The 26,876-nt window shown below is 31.3% G+C and overlaps 3 protein-coding genes across 3 annotated transcripts in view; 1 reads left to right on the top strand and 2 right to left on the bottom strand.

Moving 5' to 3' along the window:
* pigs (pickled eggs) overlaps positions 1-22,027 on the bottom strand; it is an 85,647-nt gene extending 63,620 nt beyond the window's left edge. The window contains exons 1-2 of the mRNA XM_070639916.1: positions 21,509-22,027; positions 5,581-6,118 (exon numbers count right to left, since the gene is read on the bottom strand). Of these exons, the coding sequence (XP_070496017.1) occupies positions 5,581-5,757 (177 nt within the window). The 5' untranslated portion in view covers positions 5,758-6,118; positions 21,509-22,027. The remainder of the gene's footprint in view (positions 1-5,580; positions 6,119-21,508) is intronic.
* Positions 22,028-22,657: 630 nt separating this feature from the next.
* Polr2H (DNA-directed RNA polymerases I, II, and III subunit Rpb8) lies at positions 22,658-23,357 on the top strand. Its single transcript, XM_070640052.1, has 3 exons — positions 22,658-22,866; positions 22,926-23,009; positions 23,075-23,357. Exons 1-3 carry the CDS (start codon positions 22,740-22,742, stop codon positions 23,308-23,310), a joined length of 447 nt encoding a protein of 148 aa, XP_070496153.1. The 5' UTR covers positions 22,658-22,739; the 3' UTR covers positions 23,311-23,357.
* A 1,316-nt stretch (positions 23,358-24,673) lies between these two features.
* LOC139090386 (ubiquitin-conjugating enzyme E2 G1) lies at positions 24,674-26,800 on the bottom strand. The gene is made up of 6 exons (XM_070640162.1): positions 26,610-26,800; positions 26,382-26,538; positions 26,185-26,253; positions 25,976-26,005; positions 25,808-25,903; positions 24,674-24,950 (listed from the first exon to the last, which is right to left on the bottom strand). The coding sequence occupies exons 2-6, from the start codon at positions 26,446-26,448 to the stop codon at positions 24,715-24,717; spliced, it is 498 nt and encodes a 165-aa protein (XP_070496263.1). The 5' UTR covers positions 26,449-26,538; positions 26,610-26,800; the 3' UTR covers positions 24,674-24,714.
* Between the last annotated feature and the right edge of the window lie 76 nt (positions 26,801-26,876).

Genomic DNA, 26,876 nt, shown 5'->3' with positions numbered 1-26,876 from the left:
TCTTTGGCAGCAAAAATTCCTTGTTTCATTTACAAAAAAAAGATGTTTGTTCTTTAACTGTATCATCTACAATGTTGCAGTTATTGCATGAGGTAAAGTGTAAACGAAATAAGCACCAGGATGTGTGTAGTACATGCAATTCAATTAATGAGGAAAACAAAGGATGAAAAACATCTCAAAGAAGACATTTACAGGAAAAAAATGTCAAAAGAAGCTGAGATTAATGAGCATTTCGAGTGGAAATTGCTAGATTTATTTTTAATCATAAATATATAGGAAATTTTAATATTCCTGACGTAGAGCTATTATCTATAATTTAAATTTTGTGGATGAATATTATTGATTGCAATTTTGGCTTTAAATTGCTGTACAAGTTTGGAATCTCGGCATTTAATCTACATGAATGGATAATTTGCAATAAATTGGTTATTGTCGATCAAGGTTTAGTTAAAATGTTTTTAATTTGAGTGAATTTAAAGTGATTTTAATGAATTTTTGCTTAATTCAGCAAGTTTCTTAGTTCAGCTCAATTCAGCACGTTTTAAGGTTTAGCTGAATTTAGAAAGTATCTTGGTTCAGTTGAATTTAGAACTTTTCTTAGTTCAGCTGATTCAGGAAGGTATTTGAGGGGATTGGGGAAGCCGAAGTCTGACTCCGAAGCTGACCAAATGTCAAGTGTGTACCTTCTCGTGGTATCCCCTGTTACCACCAATCACACCGCTGACGACCGAAGCTGTGCCGGGATATGTACTCTAAAGAGTAGATTAAAATCCTACTCAAATCCTCGCTTGTAGGGTGGCAGCCCCACAAACAAGCTAGGGATAGCAGGCTTACAACTTGCTATCTCCGAACCAAACCTGTACAAAGAAAGCTACAAAAGGATATTAGGACTGGATCAACAATGACAACCCAATGCAAACGAACCCGGACAATGATTGGTCAATGGAACATAAGGACACTCTTTCAAAAAGGCATGCTGGCACAGGTGAATAAACAATTCAGCAGATATGGACTTAGTGTGCTGGGACTGAGTGAAGTGAGATGGACTGGTGCTGGTCAATTAACATCACCCTGCGGTACCCTGTTGCTGTATTCTGGTAAAGAAACCGAACACAGCGGAGGTGTTGGCATTCTCCTAAGCAAGACAATTCGAGACTCACTGCTGGAATGGGAGCCAATATCACATAGGATAATTAGAGCCAGAATACAAACGAAGTATAAGAAGCTGACGATTCTTCAGTGCTATGCTCCTACTGAAGACAAGGACTTGACGGTCAAAGAAGCTTTTTACAGCCAATTAGATCAGGCACTGGCGAAGGTTCCCAAACAGGATATAGTGGTGCTAATGGGAGATTTCAATGCCAAAGTTGGTGATTCGAATGAGGATGTGGAGCATGTTATGGGCAAGCATGGCTTAGGTGTGAGAAATGAAAACGGTGAATTACTCGTGGAACTGTGCGGTAGTCATAATTTGATGATCGGAGGCACCTTATTTCCCCATAAAGAATGTCATAAAGTCACTTGGAAATCGCCGAATCGCAGAGACCAAAATCAAATAGATCACATATGCATCAGTCGTAAATGGAGCAAAGCACTAATGGATGTCCGCAACAAACGTGGAGCCGATGTAGGTTCAGATCACCATCTAATAATCGGAAAACTTCGGTTCTATTTCAAGCGATTAAAGAAGAGCGCTATATCCGAGAGAGTACTTGGAACGCTATTGACCAAAGGAAAGAAGTGAATGTGAAACTCCTGAACTGTAACGAGTCGAGAGCTGAGGAACTAAGCAAGCAGTATGCATTGCTGAATAAGAGAGTCAAGAGGGAAGTAAGGAATGATTGGAGACGACATCTTAATGGATTAGCAGAGAAAGCACAAACTGCTTCTGACTGTGGCAATATGAAGGACCTCTATAACACAATCAAAGAGCTTAGTGACCGGTCAGGCCGAAAGCAAGTCCCAATCAAATCTAAAGAGGGTAGAATCTTAGTCACCGTTGATGAGCAAGCGGCTAGGTGGAAGGAACATTTCGAGGAAGTCTTGAATGTCCAGCGTAATGGTATCTGCATAGAAGCGGTGGAGAATCCACCAGCTTTGCCAATCGACACGCGTCCACCTACAAAGAAGGAAATCATTGAGGCGGTAAAAAGGCTTAAAAGTGGCAAAGCAGCGGGAATGGATGAAATACCGGCAGAGGTCCTCAAAGCTGATGCTAATGTCACCGCTAATTTTCTCAAGCCACTTTTTGATGAGATTTGGTCCCTTGAGAAATATCCCGAGGAATGGAAGGAGGGATTGATTGTTAAGCTTCCCAAGAAGGGCGATTTGAGTAGCTGCAGTAACTGGAGAGGAATTACCCTCTTATCAGTCATAAGCAAGGTGTTTATGTCGGTAATTCTACAGAGGTTGATGGACCCAATCGAGACAAGATTGAGGAAGGAGCAAGCAGGCTTTCGACCGTATAGATCGTGCATTGATCAAATCAGTACGCTGAGGATTATCGTTGAACAATCAATCGAGTGGCAATCAGCACTTTATCTCGTCTTTATTGATTACGAGAAAGCCTTCGACTCAATAGATCGGAAGTGTATCTGGACAGAATTACGTAATTTAGGTGTTCCCGAGAAGCTTATAAGGCTTATACGTGAAGCGTACGATGGATTTAGATGTAGAGTGCTACATGAGAGTGTGCAATCGGAATCTTTTGTGTCATTAACAGGAGTCAGGCAAGGTGACTTGTTATCACCATTACTTTTCCTAGTAATTATGGATAAAGTAATGCGGTCTGTGACGAGAGGCAAGCCTAGAGGGATTGTTTGGTCTTTAAATGATCGTCTTGAGGATCTTGATTACGCAGACGACGCGTGCTTGTTGACACACACACATCAAGACATGCAGGGAAAGCTCAGAGACTTGGAATTTGAATCCGCTAAAGTGGGCTTGGTCATCAATGTTAAAAAGACAGAAGAGATTCGAATCAACGCCAAAAACAATGCACCACTGTATATTGGCGAACAAACCATTAAAAGAGTTCAGCACTTTACGTACCTAGGCAGTAACGTATCAGCAGATGGCGGTACAAGGAAGGACGTTGAGCAAAGAATCCAGAAAGCACGAGGAGCATTTTCGAAGCTCTCAAATATCTGGAGATCCACCAGCATCAGCAAAGCCTTGAAGATGAAAATCTTCAATGCTTGTATCAAGTCAGTACTGCTATATGGTTGTGAAACCTGGCTCACAACTACAGAGATACAGCAAAAGCTTCGAGTTTTTGTTAATAGCTGCTACAGGCGGATTCTCCGCATCTGGTGGACTGGGAATCCAACCGAATGGCCATCGAATCAAGCTTTATTAAGAAGAGCAGGCCAAGAAGACATCAATCGAGAAGTACAATTACGTAAATATGGCTGGATAGGTCACACACTTCGAAAACGTAATAGTGTTGTAGCTGGGGGTGAGACACAAGCTTGCTATACTGCCCTTGGTTGGAATCCACAAGGGAAAAGGCGTCCAGGTGCTCCAAGAGCAACATGGCGTAGGACGGTAATGAAAGAATGCCAGTTAGATGTCAAAACTGAGAATTTGTACAAGCTTTGTGATACAGCCAGCAACAGAGTCAGATGGAAGGCCTTTTGTAGCAACCTAGGCTCCAAGTCGGAGCATGGTTCCAGTAAGTAAGGAAGGTATTTGGTTCAGCTGAATTCAGAACGTGTCTTAATTTAGCAGAATTCAGCAAGTTTTTTGGTTTAACTGAATTCTGCACGTTTGTTAGTTAGCTGAATTCAGTTCATAACATAATTTAATCTACAGCTTTAACTAATCTAAACTCGTTAAGATTTCGAAGTCATTAAGATTTATTCAGCAATTTTTTCAATTCATCTAAGTTCAGCAAATATAGTCAAGCTGAATTCAGCCTAATTTAGCTAAAAATTTAGTTCAGGAGATTTGTAGACTTTCAATTCAGCAGTGTTCAGTAAAATTTTGATAACAATTTAGATTTGTTTACTTTAGACTCAGCTGAATTCAGCAAACATTCAACAATTCAAATTCAAAATGTAAACATCAAAGTAAACACAAATCCAATCAAAATTGAAACCCAAAAGTAATGCCAAAAAGGAACTATAAAAATATCAATATGCTCTAAAGTCGTCAACAAGCCAACAAGCAAAAAGAGGAAAATCAAATAAATATCGAAGAAAAAAAAATAAATATTATTGAATATTCAGTCAGTAACATTAAACGGAAGCAAAAAAGAAAATCTAAATTTGCTTTATGTTGCAAGCAAAAGTTAAATATTGTAAAATATCCATTTGAAGTTGAAATAAACGAGAAAGAGAATTAATATTGAGCTGCTCATTTATTAAAAACATCGAACTCATATATCTGTATGACTAACTATATATGAACGGTGTTTAAAATATTTCACGATGATGTGGAAGGAAAGAAAAATTGTCTGGAATCATTTGTAAAGCACTAATAAGATGCATAAAAGCGGATAGAGTCGAGCCGATTGATGTAGCATCCATAACTCCTCTCACAACGGTAGTAATTTTCAGCGCTAATTAAAATCTTTCTGTTGCACGGAATGCATTTGATTTAATTTTATTGCAATCATTTTCGAGAAAAATGGATATCCATCACATAAAAAAAACGGGGAAAAAATTAGAAGCTCATTTATTTAAATAAAATTAATTTCTCATCTCTCTTTTTTACTTTTTACTCATTCCAAATGATAATTGCCTGATCTCCCGACATGTGCATCGTGGATATTATGTATTTATGCATTGAAGAAACATAAGAAGAAGGCAAACTTGATTTAGATTTCTTTGTTTTTGTTTTTTTTTGCCTTTTATCGCATCTCGCATGATGATGTTTTATGATGTTTTGCGTTTTATGGCATTACTTGAAATGCATCTTCGTGTTTATATGTTTTATGTAGAAGATTAAGTTAGGATATTGTAGTAACAAAATGCAGACAGAAGATTTATTTGTAAAATAACAACATAAATTTTTCATTCTTTTTTTCGTTTTTTTGATGGGAACGAAAAAAGTTCTAAGAAATTTTCCCGATTCGCTCAAATTATTCATGACATTCAAGTGGTTGTCGTGTGGCAACCATGTGACAGTTACTTGGATGGCATGTGGCAGTCACTTAGATCCTATGTTACTGTCGCTTGGATGCTATGACACAGTCACTTTAATGCCATGCAACAGTCACTTGGGTGCCATGTTAGTCATTTGAATGCCATGTGACAGTCGCTTGGATGCAATACAACAGTCACTTGAATGCCATGTAACAGTCATTTTAATGCTTTGTATTCGCCACAGGGATGCCATGTGACAGTCACTTGGATACCATATGACAGTCATTTGCATACCATGTAACAGTCATTTGGATGTTATGTGACAGTCACTTGAATGTCATGTGTCCACCACTTGAATGCCATAAAAAACTTGTGCAGATCGAGTTCATACTGTATTTCAAGACTGACAGAAATATTTTTTGGAATATACTGCATAGTGTCAGTTCGCTCATCAACACGTCAATCAAATATTTAAAGGGATTTTAATACTCACTTTGCATAATGCGACTCCAGTATCTAATCGATCCATAAAATTGTCAACATTTATCATGAGCTCAGGATATAGGGTATTAAGCCATTCTGCTAAATCCTCTCGCATTGCATACAAATATTCCTCGCTTGATTTGAATGGCCGATAAGGGCGCGCTTCGAGTAAAACTGTTCCTGCCATTATTTACGGGATTTTTTTTATTTATTTGTTTGTCGTAACTACTTAGTAATGTATTGCAAAAGTTCTTTTTTGCTTGATTTTTATATCTCGAGAATTTCGCTTTCTATCGTTCTTTATTGTTTAACTGGTTTTTATGCTTTTCTTCGAATTTCAATGGAAATTCTTGAAGTCGTTGAAAGATTGAATAATCATAATTTATTCGTTTGATGCTGTTCTATCAGCATTTGAATGATTTTTCTTTTTGTTCCTTGTTTTCAGCCTCCGTTGAATGAAAAATTAGTTGCTTACTCAATCTTTCGTTCCTCGATCTTTCGATTCCTTCTACTTATGCTTTATGAAAAGAGTTCGTCTTGTTAAAATTCTGCAAGAGACAAAAAAGAAGAAAAGAATTTAAGAATTGAATATTTTTGAGTTTTAAATAACATATGTTAAGGAATGAGTGACGGAATCATTTGAAGCAGACATTCAAGCCTTTTGTTCCCATGTGTTGTTTTCTAAGAAAACATAATAAAGAGTTTCTCAGAGTTTACTTCAATTGTTGCAAAAGTCATTGATTACCATTATGCAAATTTTTCTTAATAGCATGTAAAGACAAGATAATTATCTCCTTGTGTTAAATAACTCACGTCGCAAACCATGTACTTATCACATAATACTTCTTAAAGATATATCATTACAGAAATAGCACTTTTAAGCGCGAACATTAACTGAGAATTGAGATATTTATTATCAAAACAAATGTTGCTGAGTTCAGCAAATTCAGCTGAATTGAAGAAAATTCAAATTCACCAAAGCCGTTAAAACCTTCATGTTTTACAAAATTCCCTCAAAATCCTCTTCACACCAATAATTCTGCAGAACATAGCGACACCAAAATTCACGCATTTCAATGACCTTTATTGTGAGCACAAAAAAAAGCAGCTGTCGAGGTCAAGTCGTAAATCTCGATTGTATTACACGTACATACATTTCCGAGAGCATATTTCTCTGAATGTGAACATAATTAAATATTTTTTATTTATTTTAATTTTTCACAAACCAGGAACCATTGAGATGATTTCTTAAAAATTTATTTACATATTTTTGGTACACAAAGGGGTTGTTCGGTTATTACGTAACTCTAAGTATCGACTTTAACTGAACAACACCTCCATCAGTAGTAGTTGATTGTTTGAGGTGTAACTCCGTCCCCCTAAGAGCAGTAGTAAGCAGCCTTGGTGTTAATCCCCGACTGAAACCACACACAGCATACGGTTTATGACATTCTTCAAAATTTGGCAGCACACAGGTTGCCCCACAACTCCCCAAGTGCGTTACGTAATAACCGAACAACCACAAAAGGCGTATCAGGTTTAAAGTTTCGTGCAGAATCAGGAAACATTCTTGGAAATTCAATAAAGTTCATCAGAACGCATTCGGAGCCGTTCAATGAACCTAATCAGTGAGAATAAAATCTAAAATTTCATTTCTTATGCTGCACATGCTGATACAAAGTAAATAAACAAGAAAGTTATGCCTTAAAATATGTTTTTTTTATTGCACCGCGCAAAAGAGCTCGTGGTGAGGTCTCGTGTCAAGTCTGTTCAATAAATTTTAAGTTTATTGATATTCAGTCTATAAAAATCCATCAGTTTGAACTTTATGATCCATAATTAAGCCTGAGGTGCATTGATTATGATAAGAATACAGATTTCCATAAAAAAAAACTTTCATTTGTGTTACTAATTAAGGCATAAAATTCACTTTTTCATCTTATCTGTTGGAAAAATCTTTTATGGATGGTGGGTGCAACTTGTTGACAGCAGATGCCTCAACATATAAGCGTAAAATCATAAAATAAATATTGAAATCTTATTGAATGTCTTGAAGCGATCTTTTCATATGGATCTTCAACGCTTCCGATTTGTTTCATCTTTTTGTTTTGTTTTGTGTTTCTTTCTTTTTCACAAATCAATGAGTATGAAATGCATCACATCAGCACTCTAATATATATTGTACATCTCCACGAATGAGATGCGCAAACACGCATCAATCATAAGGTATTATAGATATTGCATTTAACGCTTGTAAAAAATGCTAAGTGAAGAAGTTGAGTTGATTTTGGACATTAAGTCTTGCTTGACTTACTATGATTAAGATTTGAATTTTGAAAAGTCGTTAAAAATTTAAATTTCATAAAAGTTAAAGTTCAATTTTTCAAAATAATTAAATTTGAATTTTTTTATAAAGCTGTTTATGGGCCGTTATAAATTAAATATGAGAGAAAATTTTGAAATTTAATATATTAATTCAAAAAAACCGTTAATTTTTAAATTTTTAAAACTTGTTAAATTAGTTTCCAACGACCTTTAATACTCAACTTTTGAAAAGTGAAAAAAATTTTAGTTTCAAAAATTTTAAAAATTCGAATTTTTTGAACTTGTCAAATTCAAAATTTTTAGAACCGTTACAATTTAAACTTTTGATAACCGTTAAAATTCAAATTTCAAAAAACCGTTATTACACGAATTACGATTTAATGCGCCTCATCTTCCTCTTAAACAGCATTAACCCAAGCATTAACGTTCAATTCATTAGAAATATTAATCATATATTTGGAAGATGAAAGTGAGTAATGGAATGAAAAACAGCATTTCAGCACACACACAATAATTTCATGCTATCAAATTTCTTTAAAACTTTAAAAAACTTTTTTTTCTCCTCAAAACAGATAAATGAACAAAAAAATCAATGCATATACTTGTCAGCAGTGCAACCACACATGCTGAGCATATTATTTACGCATGATAAGCAATTCCATTAGGATGAAAAATACGTAATGCACAAAAAACTGTCTACAATACAACAACATGAGATTAAAAGGCTTATCATGGAAGCTTGTTGATATTATTTATCAACATTGTGCTCATCCGTCAGCCACAGACATATTTACAACAATTGAGAATTGCTTCATAAATCTTACGAATGTTGCTCTTTTCATGCCAAATTTATTGATAAGGAAGAGAAAAAGGGAAGAATGCGGAAGACTTTGTTGATAGGGGATATAGAAATTTCATGGTTATTTATGAGAAGTCGTTAAAGACACTGCGTGATATGATATTAATTGGGATTGGATTAGGTTTCTTGTGATATCTGATATAGGCTTTGATAATTCAGCATTGAGGTTAGATTGAGGATAGTCTACTGGCTTTTTGGTGTGTAGATTTATGCAGTGAAGTGTCACGAGATACCTTCGGCGTGAAATTGCTCGAAAAACTGGACCCAGGGCAGCATTACTATAGCCTTTGATCAGATTCTATAAAATCTGGCATCAGTTCAGAATCAGGTTAGTTTGAGGCGGTTTATCGGTCATTACTAAGTGATATACCTTCCAGATCTTAGGTTTGCCCAAAGATTTACCCTAAAGATGAACTTAAAATACAACCCTGCCTTCCTATCTTGTCCATGTACAGATATAGAGCAGTATGACTCTGACTTCAAGTCAGATTCGATAACAACAGATCCGTTCAGAGTCAAGATAATTTGGGGCGGATTATCAGACATTTCTACGTCGTGTGCCTTCCGGATCTTTTGTTTACTAAAGAGAATACCCTACAGATCAACCCCAAATACATCCCTGCCTCCATATCTTGTCCTTGTTCAAAAAAGATCTCAAAAACTCAAGATTCCTCATCAATATTGACCATACAACCCCTCAAAAATAACAACAATCACGCATCCTCATCTCAACAATTCCCAAAAAAAAACTCATCATCATTCCGAAGACCTCCCCTAACTCATCTTCTATTACCGTTCAATTCCATTTCAATTAGCATCAATCCACAAATGAATCTTTAGAAAAATGTGGTTTCCTTCACATCATCAATAAACATTTTATCGATTTTTCGTCGATGTCCATCCAATAGCCAAATGCATTTAAATTTTACGGTTTGTTTGTTTTCTTTAATAGCTTCATTTCCATGTTAAGGCATTAATGAAAATTGTTTTTGGTTCTCCCTATGCTGTTTATGTAATTTTTTTTTTTTCTCTCATTTAAAATGCAATAAATTCTGTTTTTTGAGCTTTTCATGTGCACTGGATTGAAAGATATGAGCGGATAAGACACTGTATATACAATACATTTTTTAAACACATAAATGTCTGGTGCGTGATTGAATTTTTTACATGTCTTGAAACCTTTTTTTGTTTTTTATGGGGACATAATTCGTTGGAAATCGTTTTATGTAAGAGGATCTGAAGAGATTTTTGTGGAATACGACAAATCAACATCGAGTTATCAATGTCATTAATTTTTTTTTATAGGTTGCGTTAAACTCTTATAAGTGTCAGAGAAGGTAGACCTCAACATAATTCATAGTGATTGCTTGGGTTATTTAATGTAGTTTATTGCAATATTTGCTGGGATTTTTTGTGGATTTAAATATGCGGAATTTTTTGTGAGTCAGCTGGATTGGTGCTTAAATTGCTAAAGAGTTACTAGATGTTGTGAGCTATTTGTCAAACTCTTCTCAATAAAGATTTAGTGAAAATCTAGCTTTATTTCGCCCTATTTTCTAAATAATTTAGCTGAATTCATCAACATTTGTAAGCTCTTTGCTTAATTCAGCAAATTATTCAGTAATTTGTTAATTTTACTGAATGCTGTACAGATTTTATCAAAGATTGCTGAATTCAACCAAAAATTTGTTGGTTAGCTGAAGTTGTGGAATTTAAGCTGAATAAGAACATTCTACAATTCTATGTAGAAGTTTACTTAATTCATCAAAACCAAATGGACGAATTGTTTCTAGGAGCTGATTATATTCAAACAGCTGAATCAATGTTGAGCATACTAAAAGATTTATGTACTGAATGATGCTAAAGCTCAGTTACCAATTAACTGCTGAATAATATGTTGAATATGTTAAATTCTCTATATTATGGCTAATATTTAGCTAAAGAATTTAGCAAAAAAACTGATTTACATTCTGAATTCATTAAAAACACAAAATAGCGTGCTTTATTCAGCAAAATAAATGCTGAATAACACGCTGAATTCAGTAGAAATGCTGAATAACATGCTAAATTCAGTAAAATTTTGATTAAAATTCAGTAGAATGCTCAATTCATTAGAAATGCTGAATAAAATACTGATTTCAGGAAAAATGTTAAATATTCTGCTGAATTCATCTAAATTTGTTTAATTTAACCATAAATAGTAGATCAAAAGTAATAAATACAGCCTAAATTTGAAAAGTTTGTTTAATTGTTATAAATAGCATGCTGAATTTAGGTAAACAATTCCCAAAATAAAATTCTAATTAAATGCACAATAAATCAATAAATTCTAAATTCCATTCACGTTGAAAGGTCATAAAAGCAAGGGAACTTATTAAGTGGTCATGGACCAGCAGATGGAAATAATCTTTTTGTTCTCACTTAAATTTTCTACTTCCTTTTTTCATTTCATGTCTATTAATTCACCCCTACAATACAAAAACAAAGATTCTCAAGCCATTTCTGACCCTTCTAATATTGGAAGTAAATTAGTGATTGCTTTTTTTCTCATAAAAATTTCATGTCAATATTTTGAATACGAACCAGGCACTGCATCATTTGCTGCAATGAGCAATGAGTGTCGAGGGAGAAATTTATGTCTGAAATATTTCTTAATTATTTTTTCTTGTTCCTTTACATTTTACCATCGTCGATAACGTAAAATTATTTGTTGGTCCACATAAATTTAATTTTAGCACAAGAACATTGAGTATTGCTGTCTTATACAACAGCTGCAATCAAATTGATCAACAATTTCAAGTAAGCTATGCATACTCGCATATATGAAGCAAGTTGAGTATTTTTGTTGAAAAAAATCAATTAATTCACTTCATGTGAAATGCCATTTAACGGTTACAGCACATAAGTCCGAAAAAAAAGTGCAATAATAAATTCGAGTACATATTGCATGCCATACATAAATTATAGCATTTGTTGGGGAAAAAACAGAAATTGTGACTAATAGTGCTCGCACGTCAAGTAAAACTTCTCTTTATGTACTGTACTTTTTTTGAAAATCGATACTCTAATGTCTATTTCTTATGTGGATACATTGTGCATGCCTGCAAATAACCCATAATACTCATTCTCACATACGTATATCATACAATCGCATAGTGCACGATAGAAGCGTAAAATGCAAGCAATTCCCGCGCGCAATCATGCTGTGACTAATGCCCCACTTTGATAAAGTCAATATACAGCCACAACAACAAAGTATCTATAACTATAACTGCATATAAACATATAAATACTGGATGTAGCATAAGAAAACGAAATAGATGCTGTGTAGCGTCATTAATGCATTGTTATTGCCTACAGCATCAAATAATAAAGAATAATGTTCAGCAGACTAGGAAAGGTGATCAAATTGATAGTTTCTGTACATTCTTGTGGCAACAAAAAAAATCCACTTCTAATGCAAATGTTAAGATTAGCATAATAATTGGAATATTTATTAGAGGAGTATAAGCTTTATTGTGGTTGAATTGTGAATAGTTTAAGAGATCCAGAAGGTGGCATTCAAAAATATGCAAATATCCTCATGGAATATTGTTTCGTGGATACTTTGATCGACGTTGATGCGAAATATTTAAAATAATTTTTTTGATTTTCCCGCACTTTTTTGTTTGTTTACAAACAAAGTTTTAATGATCAAAAGAATTTAAATTTGCATATTTTGAACTATTTAGAGAAGTTTGTTAATCAAATGAAGTTGCAATATCTATGCTCACATCCATTTAACAGTTTAAAAGCATAAAACTCATTAAAATCCTCAAAATCAAGCGAAAATTTGAGATCAAATATTTCAAGTGGACAATTTTTTTCCAATTCTAATTTCAAAGCATACTTCTCTGTCTGAACTGAATCATACTTAAATTTAAGGAACTGCAGTGAAAAGAAAGACATTTAAAACGTTCAAAACATAACAAAAATTAATGATCACACTGCAAATAAAAAACATATCCAATGCTTCTTTGTATCATGCGATCCATCCATTAATCATAATCCAAAAACATAACCAAATGCATTATGTATGAATTAAATAACAAAAAATTGAAATACGACGCATTCTATGGTTTATTCCACTAAAAATTCTTATAATTGCCTTCATGAAGATTTATGTTAAGCCTTGAAGAAATTTTAGAGTTGAATTTATGCCAAAAAAATTGAGGGTATAAATTTTTATTAGGCAGAATAATTGCTTACAGACTAACTTCACTTAATTTCTTGGTGAAGGAGCATGCATTTTCTAATGTTGGAAGTTTATGTGCATTTTATGAAAATATTTCATTGCCAACTTGCTGATATTAAAAATTTTATAGACTAAAAGGATTTGGGGTCGTCTAAAAATGACGTATATTATCGATTTTTCCAACATCAAAGTTGAACACCCCTAAATTTTTCTGAATTAAAATTCAAATTCAAAATGACCGTTATTCAAAAAAAATTGAACTTTGGACAAAATGAAGACCAAATCCAATCAATTCCTCAACAAAACAGAGTAAAATTTTCAAGTTTAAGGTTTCTGGTTTGTGTGATAAAGCAAAAAAAAAATGAAATATCGAATAATAAATTGCACAGTATTTTTCTTTAATATGCATACATGAATATTTCCGGCGCTTTATCATAAATCTTTTAAGTGCGGACTGACCGTCTTTGGATGTAAAAAAATTATTATTTTTGTATATATATATACTCTTTTACAGCCATAAGTGGTAGAAGAAGGAGAAAAGAAGTCAACTACACAATGTAGTTACACATGAAGGCTCTTTCTAAAAAGTCATGATGAATATCGACATCCAATTTCCATGATAGACGGAAGATATTGATTTTTATAGCAACAAATTCATTCTTTTTTTGGGTGTAAAAGAGTAGATTGAAATGTATTGATAGAGCTGCATGGTTACAAAGAACTAGAAACTCTTTTGGGGTCATTGACAAATGACGTCTATTGATGGATGTCGATTGTTAGAATTATATCTCGTCTTTGAATTGGAGTTGCTTATGGATGCTCAGATAATGTTACAAAATCTAATATTCTTATTGCTGTTCAAGAGAGGACCAAGGGTGGAGAAACTGAGTGTTACCCCGGGGCGCCAAGAGACCTGATTTCGTCATTGATTCTGTAGTCATAGGTTAGATGTTGACAGGGCAATCTGAATCAGCACTCTAGGAATGAACTGTGCAACATATAATGATGGTTGTTGCCCCTAAATTGGCATTGAAGGGGCAAAGGGGATGAAACTACGATCCTAAATTGACATCATATGTAAATGTCCCCCCAATGTAACAATTTATTTTTTACAGAACATGCAGCCAAAGACACATTTCTATTATATATATTGTACTATACATTCCAATTCTAATTTGTCATTCCCTCAACGGTGCACGTGTACAATTATGTTGGTATTCGCTCGAATGAATATATCACAAATCAGACCTAAAAATGTCAATTTCCTAATGATAATTGTTGAGGAAATTTTTTTTGGCATGAAAGGTCATGAAATAAATTCACAAAAATACTTTTTTGCCATGAAAATATTGAATGAAAAATTTCAGTTTGCAAATTTCCCCCTTCGAGCTTGTGGCCTTAAGTAGGCTTTTATATTCTTTTCTATTCACAAAAAAATAATTTGAATGGAAGTAAGCAAAGTAGTTCAGTAGCTTTATATTTTTCTTGTGAATAATTGCAATAGAGATGAAGATTGACCTTCAACAATAGAGATCTATGATTATTAATAGATAAAGAGCACGTAGCTACTTGCCAGTTGGTTAATTTTGGCTGTTATGGTAATGAAAAATTAAATTCCTGCTTCAATAACTCCCAAATTTATTCTGTAGGTTTATGGGTTGAGTGAATTTTTGTTGTTTATTGCGGTATTGACCATTCTAAATGAATTGAATCCAGTAATGGGTTTGTTGACCCATCTTTCTTGCATTATACTTTCAATAGATTGAGTATCGCCGCAGAAATTTCTTGTTATACCTTCATCAGCATTATAACTTTGTTTTTCTATATTAAGAGTTTAATTAATGCATAAATAAGCGATGAAACAGAACTTTTCAGCAGTAATCAACCTACACAATTATTTTTCCTCACTTAATTAATGAGCCCACGACTAGTTGCCCTATTATCTTATTTGCTATTTTTTTTTTTATTTTGAGGCTATGATAATTTGTGTTTATTGGACGAGATCGAAATGGTTGTGGATATAATCAATAAAAAATTATGAACCGAAAAGCCTTATTGAAGTGTAATTTTAAGTTAGCCCAATTTACCGTAATGAGATGCTCTCAATTTCCTTTTGTCAAGATGTTACATTGGTGTAAGAATTGATGTTTAATGGTTATGGATGGTTTATTAGCACTTTCCAATGAAAATTGAGGATGAGCTTACAATTTGCTACTGATTGAATCTGTTTGAATTTTAAAAATCCGTTAAATTCTACAAATATTTAAAACGGCCGTTAATAATAATAATATATATTCCTTTATTTAATTAATGATATAAGTCGGAACAAAAGTGAGTCTAGCTTGATATTAACCTCGTCGGTTTTAAATCAAATGTTATAATGAGGTACAATTATTAATATGATATGGTTTCGGCCGTTAACTTTCGTTAAGATTTGGAAAATCTAGACTTTCTTTGAATCTCAAAAACCGTTAAATTTCGTCAAAATTTGAAATAACTCTGATTTCTGTTTAAATCTCAAAAAACCGTTAAATTTCGTTAAAATTTGAAAATTTCAGACTTTCATTTAAATCTCAAAAACCCGTTAAATTTCGTGAAATCTTCAAGTTATTCTAAGAAGCATTCTATGACTCAATATCAGGCATCTCTGCACGTGCATTTATGCAGCCACATCCAGTGAGTTTCTTACTAGATTTATTTACCTTCATTCAAATTACATCTCAATCTTCACTTTTTGTTTGTTAAAATAAGCAACCTCAACAGTCAGTCGGTTGATTGGCGATGGGCAGCAATTTCACGCATCGTTAATGCTCTTTCCAAGCTCTACTGATTTGTTTCTCTTTTCATTTGCTACCCATCTCGAAATGCATTGCATTTAATAGTTATTCTGGCTTTGTTGTTTACGATTCAACAATATTATTATTTACTTAATTTGTATATATGAATGCAGCTGATCATTTTGTTTCTGGAGAGCTTGATTCTCATAATAAGCAATTAGTAGTCAATTAAATGTATAGTCTCTTATATATAATTTTTTTTATTATTGGCAAACTTGCTTGTCTAACTTTCGATTTTTTTTTTGTGGTCATTTCGTCATTTTTATTAAGTAGTATGGTCAGGCATAGCTTCAAATAGCTCAACGCTAACAAGAAACTTATAAAATCAATAACCTCAGTCAAGACGAATGACATTGACATTCAAAAAATGTATAGCAAGTAAGAGTCAAAAAAGAAATAAAAAAAAGCTAATTTGACTAAGAAACATAAATGATTTATGAATATTTTAAATGAAATGTACTAAAATGAGTCAGGCGCGAGTGACTTAATAATTTGAAATGACTCGTTGCTCACAAAATTTACATAAAATTGAATGTTGTTTGTATTTTTAAGACGAAACTCTCATAATTTGCTATTTTTAATGGAGCACTCATTTATTTAACGAGAGAGTTCATTGCAAATATTGACTTACTCCTTTTGTTTTAAGCACATACTTGAGCAATTTGCGAATCTTTATTAATTATGCAACATTTTCAAATATGGAATAATTAAAAGTTTCTTTTTAAGAATCGTTTACTGATTGGAGAATTCCATTAAATTAAGTTTTATAGGCTATTCAAGATCGCTTTATTGGCAATAGAGTATTTTCTTTTTAAGAATGTTGAGTCATTTAGCATTCTCTGAAGCTTCATTGGTGATTTGATTTAATAAATTTCTCATGTGTTATTATTGATTAGGAATTTTGGATTTTAGAATTTTCTAGATTTGGGACTTTTTGGCTTTGAAATGGGCATTTTAGATGTGATTTTATAGATGCTCTTAGTAGAGGCAATATCACAAAGATGATCAAAAAACACATGATAGGAAGTTGTAGATAGAAACAGAAATTCATTTGTTATTGAAAATTGGCAAGCGGTAGCCAGCAATAGAACCTGTTTCAGGTGACATCTGATGTCATGGATCACAATTGATCTGTCATTCCAACGAACTTAAGTTTAAGAATATACAAATCCTCAGAGTTCGATGAACTTTATCTGATAATTTGTTTTTTTTGGAATTACTACTCGAATTTTACATAATTCTTACTTACTCGACACAAACGATGAAGTTAAAGTTCATTTGCGGATTTTTCTTCATTTTTGTCTTTCGGACTAGGGTTTCCAGAATTCCCGTTCCCGTGAAATTTCGGGAATCGGGAACGGGAACGGGAATGGCCTTCGGGAACGGGAATGGCCTTCGGGAACGGGAATATTCCCGGTAATTTTTACTCCAAATTTTTGAAATTTTTTTGAGAAAAATTGATAAAACTTGAATAAATATAAAATGAATAATGTATATAAACACATTAGTATTAAATTATTAATTAAAAGACATTTTTTCAGAAAAAAATTCTAAAAATTGAAAATTTTATGTCAAAAAAAGTTTGGTTAAAATGTTTTTTATATGAAACGGGAATTCGGGAATATTCCCGTCAGATTTCGGGAATCGGGAACGGGAATCCCCGTTCCCGTTCCCGGGAATTCCCGGGAATATTCCCGTTTTTGGAATCCCTATTTCGGACTACAAACTTAAAACTGTATTCAATACATACATTGTGTTTTTGCTATGATTTGTTCACATTTTTCAATTGATTGCGATGCATAACTTTTAATTATTGATGTAACTGACATCCTTATTATGATTTGAGATATTTGAATGATTGCATTTTGTTTTGATGATTGCTTAGATCATGCATTTTACAGAGATTAAATTTTATAATATGATTTTTTACTTGATTCCACCAGATTTCACATCTATCAACTGTTTCAATTACTTATATGACTCAATCAAAACCAATTTAGCTTGTTAATGTCCTTTAATAACAGCAACTTCCACTAAATAACTCAATTTTCTTAAATTCGCGTCTTTAATTTTTAAAACATTTTGTAACCATGAAAAATTGCGGGAAAAAATTTGAATTTTCGAAAATTTAACGTCTAATTTTCAATTGTTTCTTTTTTTATTGTTTTTCAAACAATAAAATACTTTGAAAACTCAACATCAATGTCAATTTACTTTCGAAAACACTAACTAAAATGCTGAACATCAATTCGTGTGAATTATGCAATTTAATTTACTTAGAATTTTACACTTCAATATTTCAAACACTTTATTAGCCCATAAAATGCTTACTATGACTAAAACAAGAAATATACGTTTGCATAAACGAAGTTTAGTTAATCGAAATACAATATTGCAGAACCAAATGGATTAATACTTTTGCTCTAATTAAATTCTTCTGATCAAGGCTAATTAATCATTGGGAATTAAAAATTAATTTAAGTTGACATTTGTCGCAGATTTATATTGTTAAATGAGACATACAGACATTAATATCATATGGACGAAATATTTCCTTTTTTAATACTCAATAATTGCTTTAAAAAAGATGAGAAATAAATTTTATAGAACGAAGTCTTTTTCGTAAATGGCATTATGGATGGAAAAAGAAGCTCGCACGTCTTATGGATGACCCTAAATGGCATTGATGTCTTTAATTTATATATTTTGATAGTGAAACTACTTTATGGAAACAATTAATTGTCGACCGCTCCATATTCTCATTGTCTTCCATGACCTTCCTTGTTTAGGCGCCACATAACCAACAATTCAGTACCAAACATCTGTTAAATCGATACAATTCATATTTTTAATATATTTTTGCACAAAAATCGTCAAAATATGTTTGACGATAGTCAAAATTGACACTTTTTTATGAAATTTAAATTGAATTGTGGATGTTCGTCATGTTATGTTTCCTCGATGTGATTATTATTGTTTTTTCTTCATTTGTATATGGCGAAATTTAGCTGCAGTGCGCTAACAGAATGTTGATTTTCGCTTTTTATTCTGAATTTTAATTGAGAATTTTGCAAATTTTTGAAAATTTTTTAAAATTACGTATGTGAAAATTGTACGTAAATTTTCTACGTATTTGAAATTACTTACGTAAAAGTTGTGTGTAAAACTTTTGTGCGTTTGAAATTACTTACGTAAAAGTTTTACGTAAAGCTTTCACGTATTTGAAAGGTTGTACGTAAAAGTTGTACGTAAAGTTTTTGTATGTTTGATAATACGTACGTAAAATTTGTACGTAAAGCTTTTGCGTATTTGAAAATACGTACGTATAAGTTGTACGTAAAGCTTTTGTGCATTTGAAATTACGTACGTAAGAGTTGTACGTAAAGCTTTTATGTGTTTTGATTTAAGTACGTAAAAGTTGTAAGTAAAGCTTGTAAACTTTGAAATTATATCCTTAAAAATTGAGTTTTTTCTGATTTTGAAGATTATTTCAAGCTATTTTGACTTCCAACTACAGTCATCATCACACCAAATACTTATCAGATTTACCTTTTGACTCACTCTGATTTATTTATCAATATTTTTTAGTATGTGTTACGAATAAACAGTCATAATATCGTGAATCTATCCTCAATTCTCCCCTATTGTATTCTCATTGCATTGTATTCATTATTATTATTTCTGATAGGGAAAGGTAAGGAATTTATGCCAGGATAATGAATTAAGTTAAAACATTCGGGAGCATTTGCCTTTTGTTTCTGGCACACGATCGAAAAAATATTAGATTACGAAATAAGGCACCAAATGGAATCGAAATATTTTTATGTGAGAAAATTGCGTGCCAAAATGTAATCAAGAACTGGCAAAAAATGTATTTATTTTTTTAACGGTACCCTCATGAATTCTCAGTAAGAGATCAGCATAAATTCACAGTCAAAGAAACTATTTAATGACATCCAAAAAAAAAAGTAGACTTAAATGATTTTTGGGAGTCATAGGAAAGTCACATTGTCTATTTATGTGCACGTTTACGCGAGAGACACTTTCATTCATCCAATTTATTCATTCAGGTTCCATGAATTTGCAGAATCATAAAAGAAAAATAAGAAAAAAAGTGGAAATGCTCGCATGCCTCAGAAAATTTTCTTTTTTCTAGGTTTGTCGATTTTTTTTCTTTCTTTTTTAAGAAAAATTAGTCACACTGATACAGTATTGTACTGTAAGGTATAATAAATAATAAAACTCAATTCCCATTAGATATGACTTCATGTTATTTATATAGTCAACTCGAGTTATTGCACACATTATCACAATTTTTTATTTTATTTTCGCTGAACTTTTCAAGGAGGGTCTCACTTTTTATGGGGTATGAAATATTATTATGGAATTTAATGGAATTGGATGGAATAATTGAGAAATTCTTATTCGGTCATCGGATGGAGAAATTTTTAAAATTTCTTTTGGTTTTTTTTTGTTTTCTTTTTACAAGAATTTTTACATTTCTTTTTTCAAAATACAAAGCAATATAGAACTGATTACATGATTTAAATGTCATCGATAAGCGATGAATCATCAGAGTTATGAGATCATCACTTTTGAATTTTCATATGAAGTGATTTAAAAAGAATTTCACTTTCGACATTTTTTTTTAAATTTAAATATTTGATGAAAAATTTGAGATTTTCAAAATTAAAGATTTTTAAAGGACATAAAATTTTTATGAATATTGAATCAAATTCAAAAATTTTTCGAAATTCAAATTCAAAAAATTTTCAGATTTCAAATTTGAAAATTTTTCAAAAATTAAAATCTCAAAAAGTTTAAGTTCTTTTAAATTTAATATCATTTCAATGTTGAATTTGTTTGAAGAAATTAAAATTTGTTATGTTTAAAATTCTTTAAACTTTATTAACGATTCTTTAAAATATACCTGATTTGATTGAATTTAAAAAATTTTAAAAAACTTTTTAAGAATTAAATCTCTTAAAATTCCAAATTTTCAAAATTTAAAATTTGTTTAACTTTAAAAATCTTAAATTTCTAAAATCTCAAAAATTCTAATTTCAAAAATCAAAATTTTTAAAAATTTAGAAATTTTTAAAATTTTCTAAAATTTTTTCGAGTTTTAAATTTTCAAGATTTTAATTTTAAATTCCTTAAATTCTCAAATTTTAAAAATCTTAAATTCCTCAAAAACAAAATTTCTTCAAATCTTAAATTCTGAACTTTAACACTAATAAAATTTAAAATTTCTCTCTATCGCAAAAATAACACATTTTTTTACAAAAACTCATTCCTCAATAAATTTTGCACTCCATATGTCCATGAACAACAAAAACAGAGCACAAAACAACTTGTTATCTAACAAGCATTCCGATTTCGCACAGACCCCCAAATACGCACTCAGAACACAATTAATTCATATTCATAATAAAATTTGTCGCATTTTCGATTTTGAAGTATTTAACAAGAAGAAATAAAAATGCGGTTTGGATTGTAAATAAGTAAGTAAAAAAAAAGTTAAATGACCTCGCCGGAGAGTAACCATAATTCAGGAAGTTGGCATGTCTTTTGAAAGTTTTTATAATATTCCGTCAAATATAATAAAATTTATCTAATGTCAAACGGAAATCTTGTCTGTCGTATGAGACACGATTAAATTCTTTTTTATCAAGTTACTCACATTTTTTTATTAACTTTGTGATTATCAGCAATTGATGAAATAATAAAGTTATTAAATCATCTATTATTATTTATATTATAAAATCCACACAAACGCACTGTAATTCACTTCTTATCAGTCACATAAAAATTCTATTTTTTTTTTTAATTTCTAATCTTTTTGATTTCTTTCAAATTTTCCTTCCGTCTCACTTCTTCTTCTTTTTTGACTTTTTCTACTTCTTTCTATCTTATTGAATTAATCACACACTGCGATGAGACATGGAAAAATTTTATTCTTTTTTCAGCACTCGGGAAATTCATGCACTTTTTTTTGATATGATTTGGATAACAAATTTTGACACAGTCAATTGACACACAGCTTAATAGCTTAGTTTATTGTGCAAATTTCTCAATAATTTGCAATAAAAATGAACTCAAAAATTATAAGAAAAAATTATATGCGGAAAAACTTTTTTTTTTGGGATGAATTTTTCCATGAAAAACACAAAAAACATTGAGAAAAATGAGAAAAAAATAACAACAAAAATTTTCTCACATGCGCTTTGAACACTTGCAATACGGGCGAGATACTACAGAAAACTGAATGAGAGACGTCTATAATATTTTGTTTTATACATAACATATTTTTTTTTATTTTCTTACTTCGACTACATGTGCTCGCCGGAGAGTGAGAGATTCTCTCAGGAGACATGCGAGAATTTATGTTGATTTTTATGCTTGTCGCTCTCTTTTGGGGTTCTTTAAATTGATTTTAATAATTTATTGTACAATATTGCATTATATTGCATAATTTTCAGAATTACAACATTTAATAGTCAAACGTGCAGCTTTTATGACTTTCTTATCAATTTACAAATTACAAAAGTCACGTTTTATTCGTTCATTTTCGAAAAATTGAGTAACGTATTTTTAAAATTCAAACACTTTTCGAAATTCGAACTCAAGTTTTTGAATCAAGTTGCAAATTTTCTATTGAATAAAGCGCATTTTCTGAATTTCATTCATTTCTTAAACTAAACATCAATCAACAATACCTATATACCTGAAAAGTTATCTTACAATAACAGTCAATCTCAAATCTTCCAAATATTCTCATAAATTAAACTTTTCCAATAAAAACTCGACAGTCAGACAAAATCACTCAACTCAACAAGTTGACTTATTAAATCATTGACAAAAAACATAAACAATCACATTGTTACAAAATAAGTGAAATTAATTAAGAAATAATGGCAGGAATATTATTTGAGGATATTTTTAATGTCAAGGATATGGATCCTGAGGGTAAGAAATTCGACAGAGTCTCCAGACTGCATTGTGAATCAGAATCTTTTAAAATGGACCTCATTTTGGACAGTAAGTGCAAATTTAATCAGGCGGTTAAAGAAAAATGTGTTAATTATACCTACTTACAGTAAATACATGGATTTATCCGATGGAACTTGGTGACAAATTTCGATTGGTACTTGCCACAACACTTCAAGAGGATGGAAGACCTGGTAAATAACTGAAAACATTATTAATCCATAAAATGTGACTAAAATTTCTCTCATGTAACTTTTAGCAAGTCAAGAATACATAGCAAGTGAAATTGAAGGATCCAGAGCTGACAGTTTTGAGTATGTGATGTATGGACAAGTTTACAGAATAGAAGGAGACGAATCAGAAGCATCAAGTCGATTGTCAGCATTTGTGTCGTTTGGAGGACTTTTAATGAGACTACAAGGCGATGCTAATAATCTTCACGGCTTTGAAATTGACCAAAAAATTTACCTCTTAATGAAAAAATTGGCATTTTAAGTTCTATACTTTAATAAACAAGAATTTTATTTTTAACATGTCTAAAATGGAAAGTTTTGTTCATATCTTTTAAATTTTAATTTAATTATATCATTGTCCTCTTCTGGAGACTGGATTGTTGTGATATACAGCCAGGCATCAAAGGAAAATAGAAGAGTAATCATGACGATTCCGATCATCCAGCAGATAAAACTGAAAATTATGCAAATATTTAAATTATTTACAGATAAAGCAATGACTTAAGTTTCATACTGTTTAAAGTGCTGCTTTAAGTTTATAGTTTGACAACCAACGCTGCAATTTTAAAGCAATGATTTTGAAAATGGCATCAAAAATCGATGCTTCAAAATTAAAGCAAAGACTACTTAGAACTAAAGCAAAGTTTTGAAAATGAGACAGAAAGTTCAAATTTGAAGAAACCGTTAATCATCCAGCAATTCAAATTTTTGAAAACCGTTAAATTTTCAAAATCAAAAATACGTTAAATTTGATAAATTCACTTACCACTGCTTAAAAGACAATTCTTTCTGTTGATCATTAATAGGCATAACAACTTGATTCTTTTTTGTTTTTCTTTAAATGGTTCCTTTATTAAAAATGTATTTCCTCTGAATTTTTCATCAAAATATTTTCATTATCAGAAGAAATTTCAATGTAATGTCTAAAAAATAATTCAATTACATAAATATTAAACATGATCATCGAATAAGAGATAGTTCTGAAGACAAAATATCATTATTTTAACTAAAAAAAGGAAAATCTTGAAAATTATAAGCTACCTATTTCTTTAAAAAAAATTGTTTATTGATTGACGGTAGAAAATAAGGAGAACATAATTGATGATAGAAAAGGAGGAAAACCTTAAAAGTTACAAAAATTCTTAATAAATTTACTTATTCTTGCACTTACTTTTTTTTTGTTTTTCTCATTAAAAAGCAAAAGAAAAATTATTTTAAAAATTTTTTAATAAATTTTCTTCTCAAAAGACTTTTCTTAGTGATGTGCCTTGCTATATATATATACTTCTTTAAAAAGAGCATTTACAAAAGAATAAAAATGGGGATAATAAGCAGAATTTCTCGGATTACCTGTTGTAATTCTAATTAATTATTTTTTTCGAATCGATTGATTTTCTTGATCGTCGATAATTTTAATTTTAATATTTTTTTTTTCAAAGCTTACTTAATTCATTTAACTGTTGTCAAACTCAAAAAATGTTTAATGATACTTGACATTCTTTTTTCTTCATATAAATGTTAGGTATATATTCTGTTTTTCCTTTCGAGAAGAGGATAGAGCAAAAATTGTGTTTTTTCAGATTATAATTATTAATTATTACGCTTTTTTTTTCATCAGTTATTTCTTGTTTTTTTTTTTTTGTATTTAGAAAAAAAATTGATTATTCTATTCTTCCTGACTTTTACGAACGCAGCGTGCTACTCGTCTCTTAAATTCCGGATAGGATTCTCGCCATTGTTTTGCTGCATCTACATTTGCTGGTGACTCGTCATTCGGCTCAGCTAACATTGAAATTACAGAAATAATAATCGTCTCGACTGTATGTACCGGAAGCCAACGTTCAGAAGCTTTTTCATATCCCCACTTATCATCGCCTGGCTCATGGAGGATGCTTATGCAAACTGAAATTAGAAAATTGGGGATCTATATTCATCCCTAATCTTCCTGCATTATATGTTCTTAAACTTCAATTTACGCAATTATGAAAACAGTTGCGCAAACATAAACTAAGTGACGAAGTTAAATTTCAATAAAAATGTTAACTTAATTAAATTTGAATGATTCATCGGTATTTAAACTTGAATTGAGCACAGCATTTACGACTGACATTCAGTTCAATTTAGAATATTTATGAGAAAACATTAAATTGTGACCAATCTAGAAGTTTTAAAGAGAATCAAAGGTAAGCGTTGTCTCTTATTCGTCTTATGTAGATCCAACATACTGTTGAATTAGCATTTATAACTCATAACAGAAAGTTGTTTAATTGATTTACAAAAGTCCTAAAATGGACAGCGGATCAACAGGAAATAACTATCACTAATAGCATTCAAAGAACAAAATCTCATTGGTACTTATCAGGACTGCATATTAAGCCATTACATGAAAACTGTAGTTTAATTGATTTTAAAGCGCCAGTGGCGAATATAAAGCACAGAACTGAGTAGTTTTATATAGAGTTAAAGTCATTAAAAGAGCTTGATTCCTTTTATCTAAATTGCGAATCTTAAACAAACGTGCAAAAATCAACTTTTTATGTTTGCACGAGCACAACTTTATAAGAGGACAAAGAAATATTTGTACTTGGATACAATTAGTCAGAACCAAATATAAGAAAAATCTATTTGGTAGCTTATCAGAGGACATAACTCAATTCTTAAGGACTAAGCTCGTAATTGGTATTTTGATAAGATAAGCATTGCATCAGTAATGAATCTGATCCAAACAAAAGCTCATCCAGCATTTAAAGTCAACTTACCATCACCATTTTGATCGATATTAGGATGCCAAATCTCTGTTACAAAACGCATTCTGGGAGGTCTTAATGGATATTCTTTTGGGAAGTAAAGATGAGCTATAAAGAGAAATGATGAAATTACATATCAATAAAGGTCAGGGTACTAGAAAAAATAGTGTTGATTATTACCTTTAAAGAATCCGCCTTCATAGAGAGTATCTGTATGTATGAAACCAAATAAATATAAAGGAATGAGAAATAGAGAACGTATTAAAAGAACGTGAAATTTTCATGAGAAGAGAAAAAGAAAATGTGAGAAGGAAGACAAAACATCAAGAAGAAATTAAATATGAGGAAAAAATGTGGAACTATTGAATTAAAAAATTGACTGGACGTACCTGGCGGACCAATAATCAGCACTTCCCATTTGAAAATGTCATTATCATCGACGAGACCTGCTGAGAATCCTATAAATACACAAATTAAAATGAAATCATTATAATCAACCTTAAAATTACATGCATATTAATTAATTATATACATTCATGCAATAGCCAATAACTTGCATAAATTTCATAAATTTTGTGTTTTTTACCTTCCACTGGATGCTTATTGAGCTCTGCTAATTGCTTTTTTAAGAGCAGTGAAGCAGTTGTATCCATTTGATAGTAAATGAGAAATAAATCAGATGTCTATATTTGTCTTTTAAGCAGATCCACAATTGAATTCTAGTCTATTATCCAAAGATGCTTCTATAATGGATGTAATGATTGTCAATAATATTGAATATTATATTAATTAAGCATTTTTTCCAAAAACTTACCAATTCACTGCGTTTTTCTTTAAAAAGAGAACAATGGAAATTTTCAACAACGAAATTCGATTAATCCTGACAATTTTATGATCAATTTCAAATAGTATAGGCTTTTCAAATGTTAAAATCAATGATTTAGCATTAATTGAAGTAAAATACAGCTCTTATTCACAGAAAATTTAAATTTAATGCAAGATTTTTTAATTCTATATATTTTACTAAATTTTTTACTCTTCAAGCAACACAATACTAGATTTTTATAGCAAATCCATCAGA

The sequence above is a fragment of the Chironomus tepperi genome, unplaced genomic scaffold (assembly GCF_022539635.2).
Source record: "Chironomus tepperi strain 1889 unplaced genomic scaffold, CSIRO-AGI_Ctep_v1 contig_217, whole genome shotgun sequence".
In the NCBI taxonomy this organism is placed as follows: domain Eukaryota; kingdom Metazoa; phylum Arthropoda; class Insecta; order Diptera; family Chironomidae; genus Chironomus; species Chironomus tepperi.
The sequence above is the reverse complement of the archived record's forward strand: the minus strand, read 5'-3'. Positions and strand labels throughout refer to the sequence as shown.